Below are 9,064 nucleotides of genomic sequence, written 5' to 3'. Positions count from 1 at the left end.
TGCGACTGTCAATCATTGTCATATATAACTCATTTAAAACCACCTTCACAAAAAATTAGCGCTTGAACACAATGTAGGGTGATAAAAAATAATGATCACAGCAGAGTTTAGGTTTGGAGAAAAATTAAGTGATGAGTATTTTAACTTTACAGTTTGACCCGCATCCCATCTGTTATCATTGAGGAGGCGAGGTTTATGACCTATACTGCAGCCAGTCAGCAGGAGGCGCTCTAAAAATAAAAGCGTCACTTCACCGGGCAGCTTTTTTTTACTGTCTACACTTGAAATACATAATTGTAGAAGTAACAACTATCCTGTTAGAACTTTTCCTGAAGTATTCCATTAAATTTTTGTGTAAGCCTATTCATTACTGGGCTATTTATTTTTTAAACTCATTAAACATTTTTCATCCAGAATTGACTCAATTAAGGATCAAATGTAAATATTTACAACAAGCAATTACTTGAGTAACCACCAGAGGATGCTGTAAATGATTACAAGCTGATCTGAAATTCCAGGACTTTATTATTTTTATTACATCGCTGCAGAGCAAACTGTTACTGGAAATGCTGTAAAGATGATGAACTTGGAATGTGCAGTTACATTAGGATGCTTAGTATTCTTCTCCTTCCTCATCATCATCGCCTGCACTGTCGGTGCCAACTTCTTCATAATCTTTCTCCAAGGCAGCCATGTCCTCTCTGGCCTCCGAAAACTCTCCCTCCTCCATTCCCTCTCCCACGTACCAGTGGACAAAGGCTCTCTTGGCGTACATGAGGTCAAACTTGTGGTCCAGTCTGGCCCAGGCCTCTGCGATGGCGGTGGTGTTGCTCAGCATGCACACAGCCCTCTGCACTTTGGCCAGGTCTCCTCCAGGAACCACAGTGGGAGGCTGGTAGTTGATGCCCACCTTGAAGCCTGTGGGGCACCAGTCTACAAACTGGATGGTGCGTTTGGTCTTGATGGCTGCGATGGCAGTGTTGACGTCTTTTGGTACCACATCACCTCGATACAGCAGACAGCAAGCCATGTATTTACCATGGCGAGGATCACACTTCACCATCTGATTGGCTGGCTCAAAGCAGGCATTGGTGATGTCAGCCACAGACAGCTGCTCATGGTAGGCTTTCTCAGCAGAGATGACCGGAGCATAGGTGGCCAGAGGGAAGTGGATACGAGGGTAAGGCACCAAGTTGGTCTGAAACTCTGTCAGATCAACATTCAGAGCGCCATCAAAGCGAAGAGAGGCTGTGATGGAGGACACGATCTGACCAATGAGCCTGTTCAGGTTAGTGTAGGTCGGTCTCTCGATGTCCAGGTTCCTGCGGCAGATGTCATAGATGGCCTCGTTGTCCACCATGAAGGCACAGTCAGAGTGCTCCAGGGTGGTGTGGGTGGTCAGGATGGAGTTGTAAGGCTCAACTACAGCAGTGGAAACCTGTGGTGCTGGGTAAATAGCAAACTCAAGCTTGGACTTTTTACCATAGTCAACAGAGAGTCTCTCCATCAGCAAGGAGGTGAAACCAGAGCCAGTGCCTCCACCAAAGGAGTGGAAGATTAGAAATCCCTGCAGGCCAGTGCACTGATCCGCCTGTAAAGATTAAAACCAGAGTTTTAAAGGTAGAATTGAAAACCATACACAAAGCTGGCCAAATAAAACCAGCTCACACCAGTTTCCGAGTCCTGTCCATGACCATATCAATGAGCTCCTTCCCAACGGTGTAGTGCCCACGGGCATAGTTGTTGGCAGCATCTTCCTTTCCTGTAATCAGCTGCTCAGGATGAAACAGCTGACGGTACGTTCCTGAACGAACCTCATCTGGAAAAGGTGAAAATGATCTACTATTGAACAAAAATTGTAAAATCATGAATAGTTAAATATATAACATGCAATATCTAAAGATAAGCAAATCACAAAGCATTTTAGAATACATATAATAAAACTAGAAGCGTGCTAATACATCGATTAATAGATTAATCGCGATTCAACACGTGACGATTTGATAATGATTCATAAAAGTTTAAAATCGATTGTTTTTCAAAATAACTAAATGATAGGAACACAACCGCTGTTCAAGTCACGCATGCCGCCCGGACATCTGAAGGAATGGACCAGGTGCAGGAGGAGATAGCAGCAGCGAAATCTTTAGCTACAATTACTGAGCAGGAGATTTCTTTATCCGGATTAAAAACCAGCATTTTAAAGAATCTAGTGCTGTATCCTAGATTTCCATTCATGGCCCCAGTGTCTTCTTATGGGCGCATTTCCTCCACGGCGATGCGCCACGACCAACTCTGGGTTGGCCTGGAAAGGTGGCTCATGGGACACAGACACAGCAGAGCACACCTAATTTGGAATACGTTGACCAGCTCCTTTTCTTACACAGTTTAAAATCCTGAGCATGATGATAGCAATGGTGATAGCGACTGGGTAATGATGTCGAGTCCCTGGCAGGATTTGATAAATAATCATTGGGTTATTTTATCAATCCACCTTTTATTTAAAAACCCCAATTCCACAAGAGAGCTGATATTGTAGTTTTATGTTTATAAAGCTGTTTTGATTGTGCAGAGCAAAATATTCAGTTTCTTGTGGGACTTATACAGCTCTTGAAGTATTTATTTTTACTGAATAAGGTTGCTTTAGTGTCAGCTGTATAAGATAATATTTGAGTTATTTTCATATTGTTATATACAGTATATACTGTATACATATTTTTTTGTGATTTGACAAATAAAGATAATGGTGATACATCTGTTTGGTTACTTTAATAAATGATAGACTTATATACCTTGTTTAAAAGTATAATATTGAAAAATAAACCCTGAATGAGGGGGGATGAGTCGAAAATTGTGACAATCGTTAATATAATAATAATAATCGTGTGTTAATCAAATCGTAGCACCCTGAATCATAATCGAATTGAGAGGTTCCTTAGATTGCACACCCCTAATAGAAACCTTAACGCCGTCAGAAATACAGTATATAGTGAAAAAAGTGCATTTGGATCAATCTTTCAAGTTAGATGAACATTGAAATAACTGACCGATGACAGTAGGCTCCAGGTCAACAAAAATGGCTCTGGGCACATGTTTTCCTGATCCAGTCTCACTGAAAAACGTGTTGAAGGAGTCGTCTCCACCCCCGACAGTTTTGTCAGAGGGCATTTGTCCATCGGGCTGGATCCCATGTTCCAGGCAATACAATTCCCAGCAGGCATTGCCCATTTGGACTCCGGCCTGGCCAACATGCATAGAAATACACTCACGCTAAAGAAAAAAAGAAAAGAGAAAACTTAGTGACATTTCTTAGTCATAAAGGCATTTGGTTCTTTTTAAGTAAAAGCTGTTAACATTAATCAATATGTACATCACACACCTCATGTAAGCACAAGGGAATTAGAACAAGTACAATACATGTGTTCAAGTGTCTCACTATATAAATGTTTACTTTAAAGTTTAAAAGTTCTCATCACGTCTCCAATTACAGCCCATTTTATAGTTTTAGAGTAGACGTACTATGTGGTTACAAGTCTCCTCCCTTTCCTAATCCCCACCTTCTTTCTGCCCCTGCATTCAGAGATGTCTCTTTCTCCCTCACTTTTCTTCCCACTTCTTACCACATCTCTCAAAGCAAAAACTCCCAACGACTAGTCCCAAAACATATATTACATACATACATTTAAAGATCTTAAATAACATTTATCAATCTGGTGAACTGCAGAGCGTGAGATTTAACTTTGAACAGTGGTGTCCCGATCCAGTATTGATATCGGATATCGGTCCGATATCAGCCAGAAAACAAATATCGAATTTAATCGGACTGCATCGAAAATCTCTGATTTATATTATATCATATTTATTAAATTCTAGAATACTGTAGATATTATGTTAAAGGTTAAATTTTATGTAACCAATTGGTTAATAATAAATAGATCAGTTTTTCTCATACCTACTGTTGTTGACTATTGTTCACTGAGTAATATCACTTGAAATATTTCCTACAACACCACACATGCATGTGATTTGTTCCTCCAGACTACGTTGCGTATGGTTCAGGAAGCAGGCTTGTAATCAGAGGGTCACCGGTTCAAATCCAATCTGGACTATTACTGTTGGATGTTGAGCAAGTCCCTTAACCTTAACTGCTTGAGTTGTACATTGCTTTGGTTGAAAAGAGTCTGCTAAAAGAAAATGTCATCTTACAAACTCAATATCTGTCCTCTGACCTAGACTGCCCCAGAACAGAGTTGTGTTCTTTGATAGCTCATTGCTCTTAGCATGGAAAGTAGTTTTTCAGTGTTTAAGCTTTAAATATCCATGGTTGAGGCCTTAAAGTCGAAGGGGTCTTGTTTACTAATGTTACGACCGACACTAAAGCTCCGAAGCCTGTGTCAAACAAAGGCGGCGTGTCCAGATGAAGCCTGCCTCGAGGCCTGTACCGGTGGTCAGAGTATCAGGTGACAAACAAAAGAAGTCCTGTTTTCTGAAATCACATGACTGCCATCAGTGACGTGCCGTGACCACTAGGGTTGGGTAGGCACGTTGCAAATCGAGACCACCAATGACAATTTCATATGTTTCTGCTGGCAAATGTTAATTCAATTCAAATCAACTTTATTTGTATAAAGCAATTTACAACAAAGTCATCTCAATGTGCAATTCATAATAAGAAAGAAAAAACCCAACAAGATCCACATGAACAAGCATTTAGCTATCTAACAAAATCAACATTGTAAAACACCATTAAAGAAACATAAACAATTATTTAATATAGCCTCCATACTCTCCCAGCAAGATATATCTCATGACACGGCAGCGCATCCGTTGTTTGTGTTGGAAACACAGAAACATGGAGAAAAAGACAACAACTACTCAGAACAGCCTCAGTGAGGAGCATCCACAAAGCCAATCCTTCCTTTTGGAAAGTACCAACGATGTTCTGACCTTACCTTTGCTGAAGCTCTGGTAACTCAGGTGTTGGTCTCCCATCTTTTAAAAGCTGTGGTTTTCCCTCAAAAAAAAGTTTCTCTATCATCTCTAGCGCTGTCATCCTGACTGTAGTGTTATCCCGCCCACTAGCTAGAGAACGTAGCAGCAGCGGTCACATGATATCAATTCACTAATGTACTGTGAACTTACGTATAGCATTTAGCATAGCGCGGCTACGTCCAAAGGCAGCGTAGAGAACTGCTTTTAAATGGTTGTCATCTTGGGGACCTGACTGCGCATGCACAAACAAGTAAAAACATGCAATGGGAACAGAGGCAGAGCAACAACGTGCCTTTGGGAGGGGGCGTGGCCTCCCTTTGCCTTACAGCGGAGTGAGACTGCAGCCATTCCAGGAAATAGAGCTGTTTAGTAATTTGGGCTATGAAACGCACAAAATGCAGACACTTTCAAACTTATAGGTACTATAGGCTATTGGAAATGGAAAAATCAAAAAATTATAATTATATTATAATTAAAACAAATAATCAAAATATAAAATCATCCTTGGGTAGGCACTGCCTACTTTGCCTGCCATGCTATGTGATCCGATTCTATAATGTCAATCTGCTGAGTCATAAGAATCCATATAACCAGCCACAATATAAAACATTTTAAAGCAGAACTAAGTAACTTGCGCTTAGCGCTCCCCCTAAAGGTTCCTTTTGGTTATGTCAATGTCGTAAAAACTCTGCACACCCCCCGACGCCTGCCCCACCAAGATGGTAGCAACCGATCACTGAAGAATCCTAATACAACAGTGACACTAAGGGTGCTTTCACACATAAAGTCTGATGTAACCATGTGAACAGTATGAGGAAGAGAGACAAGTAAAATAAATGAATGAATGTGGGGTTAATACGGAAGGGAGTGTGGAAGTGTGTGTGATGTGTGTGTTTGTGTGCTGACAATGGATGGATAGATAGATGGATGGATATTTGTGTGTGTGCGTGCCTGTTGCGCAATCACACACACTATGATGACAGTGTGAATGATTGCTGTGTGTTGCTGCTGAGCTGTCACTGCATGGAGTTGCTCCAAGACAAAGTTCTTCCCTGTCTTTTTTTTTGCTGGCTCCGCCATGATATAAGTTTGAGAAAAGTGAATTTGTAGACAACCGTGTGCAGCCATGGTGCTGGTCATAATCTAGCATTAGTTTGTATTGGGCTGCCGCAAAGCTGTACGTCTTGCCACTGGGTTAGAGGCAGGAAAGTTGCAAGTGTTTTCTGGCCAGAGACAGCAGGGGAGGCTGAAAGACCCCCCAATCACCCCATAAACACTTGTATTACCCTCACAGGGACTACGAGAAGGATTTACTAAGGTGAAAAAGTTACTTCGTTCTGCTTTAATATATCACAACTGACCAACATATACCATCAATATTACTTTATCAATATACCAGAATCAGGATAGATTAAGGTTTTCATCTGGGGCTTCATCACACCATCACTGGCCTTGTTATTAGTGATGTTATGAAATGTGCCGAGGCTACAAAGCGTGTGTCGAGTAATGGAGGTTTCCACAAAGCGTGCATCGAGGCTTGCTTCATTTGGGGGAGGAGCCAAAATAATGACAAACAAAGCTTTGCTGGCGGCTGTACCACGTGACTGCTTCTGGAAGTGGTTCAGAGTTTGTCGGTTGTTTGACAGCAACACAGACGCCTCAGCAGATAAATATAAATATGGGCAGAAAATTAGCAGGTATGGTTACAGATTTTCAATATTAATATTCAATTAAGAGAAAACATGTACAGTGATTGTAAAGGGTGTGTTTCACGTTTATTATACCCTTTTAAATTATTATTTTAAAAAATGAAAAATTGGGGGGTGCCCCTCCAATGGCCCCCCATGGTTTCACACATGCACAGAGCTGGTTAGGAACGGCCCTGGTTGCCAGTGTGAGTACACCCTTATACTATAGTGGCGGTTAGTTCAGAGTTTTGTTAGTTATGGAGGTAAGCATTAAACGAGAGATGACTTTACTGTATGTCTGCAGTGTTATTTCCTTTTTTTTTTATCAACACTGTTATTTCTGAATAAAATCTCCCATCTTCTATACATTGTTGTCCAAGTTACACATGCCTATTCAGCGACTTCTTCCTAGTTCCTTCCTTAAGGTGAGGAAAATAACATTACTCAACATGTTATCATTTAAAAGACTTGAGGCCTAGCGTTTAGAGAACAGAAATGGAGGGGCTGGTTTCAAATTCCATTCAAACCAAATTTACACACAGAATACATTGAAAAATATTTTTATTACATGCATGTGATTATTTATATAAAAGACGTCTTCTCAACGTTGCTTCAACGTTGACTTGCTCAGTGGGAGCTCAGCATTTACATTAGGTCTTAAAAAGATTGCAGAGCATAGCAAATGTTAATGAAGTACACCTGGATATATACTTAGTGATTGTGAATAATACTGAATAATGATTTGTAATAAAACAGAAGCACATATGTGACTGTGTGTGGGTTTGCAATGCTGTTTAAATTTCATATGAGAAGTGAAACCTATTTTGAATGTCATATAGACGTGGTCCAGACCAACCGACGTGATATGGACATGATCTGGAGGTCCGTGGACGTTGAATGTTTAGTGCATCATCTGATCTAGACCCCATCACTTCCACTGACAGAATAAAGCTCAGAGTCAATATGGGACGCACTTATTCATTGAAGTGTATATTAAATGACTATTTAATTATTTTGTTCTGTAAGCCTTGAGTTTTTTTCTCCATAGTTATAATTTCTAGGAGGAGATGTTTTTCATTGTCTCAATTATTATATAATATGTTTCAGGCACAGATTGTTATAATGCATAATAAAGGTGATTGACATGAGTCACCACTAATTTTAGATTGTTTTTAAGTCTTGGTCTTAAGTCTTAAGACGAGTCATATTTGATACAAATCCACAACTATTAGATATAAATTCAGATTGATACACCTTTCAGTCATTAATAAAGGTCATATATCTAGGTTATTGTCTCATCCTCCTTTTTTTCTGTCCACAGCATAGTGTTATATTTAGTTTCTAAAAATGTGTTTATGGCTGATTTAACTTCCTAAAGTGCACTTATTTTTGCCTTATTTCAAAGTCATTAAAATGTAGGCTATGTTTTACTGATGACAGAAAATAAAAACAATGATATAGCCATTTAACTCTGCTAAAAAGCTTGTATTTGGCGTGATTTGTAAAGTATTTAACATGTATAAGAAAAAAAAAATGCTGGTTTAACTATTCAAGATAAGATAAGGGGATGCAGAAATGGTGATGAAAATAGACAGGAATGTTAATTTATGCACAAATTCGCTTCTCACAGTTTACACACGAGGCCTATTTTCGCAATAGTTTGTCATTTTAAAAAAAAAAAATTTTTTTTTTTGGAAACCACTGATCTAATCTATCTACTCATTAAAAAAATGAAAAGGCTGAGAGGGAAAACAGGGAATTTCATCAGTTAAGCGGATACTCACCATTTTATCTGCTTGTCCTTTGACTGACGTTGAAGACCCAGACACAGGACAAGTGTTGGGGGAGAGGGAGCGCCAGGGTTTATATAGGCGCGCATGTGCAGGGGGCGGAGTCAGTGGACAACAGTAGCTCAGTGATGGAGGGAGGGGCAGTTCAAAATGAGACGGTAGTTTTTTTTTTTTTTTTTTCATTTTAAATTTAGAAATTAAATATAGAAATAAAATGTAAAATTGATACCATCATTTATCTATTAATAAACAAATTTATCATGAACATTTATTTTGTGTAACAGGTTTTTACTGTATTTGTCCTGACTTCTCCCGGACCCCCTGGGTTTCGATTGAACCCTGGTTATGGGCTTGGAACTGCAAAAAACTGTATGAACTCAAAGATTAAAGGTTTAAATTGATGCTATAAGTATGACTTTTGGCTCAAAGTGAAGTAATGTAATTTACCTATGTAGTTATAATCATGCCAAAACCTCACAAATACACAAAATATATTTTACTCATGCCCAACCATTCACAAATTGAGAACATCATTCATAAACTAATGCATTGTTTTGCAAAATAGAAATACATCAATAAAACAAATATGTCATA

General features: G+C 39.4%; 1 protein-coding gene across 1 annotated transcript; it reads right to left on the bottom strand.

The window, feature by feature from the left end:
* Positions 1-613: 613 nt before the first annotated feature.
* On the bottom strand, positions 614-8,506 carry LOC114466783 (tubulin alpha chain-like). The gene is made up of 4 exons (XM_028452510.1): positions 8,465-8,506; positions 3,048-3,270; positions 1,671-1,819; positions 614-1,591 (listed from the first exon to the last, which is right to left on the bottom strand). The coding sequence occupies exons 1-4, from the start codon at positions 8,465-8,467 to the stop codon at positions 614-616; spliced, it is 1,353 nt and encodes a 450-aa protein (XP_028308311.1). The 5' UTR covers positions 8,468-8,506.
* Positions 8,507-9,064: the final 558 nt, after the last annotated feature.

The sequence above is a fragment of the Gouania willdenowi genome, chromosome 7 (assembly GCF_900634775.1).
Source record: "Gouania willdenowi chromosome 7, fGouWil2.1, whole genome shotgun sequence".
Lineage (NCBI taxonomy): Eukaryota > Metazoa > Chordata > Actinopteri > Blenniiformes > Gobiesocidae > Gouania > Gouania willdenowi.
This window is presented reverse-complemented; position numbering and strand designations above follow the sequence as displayed.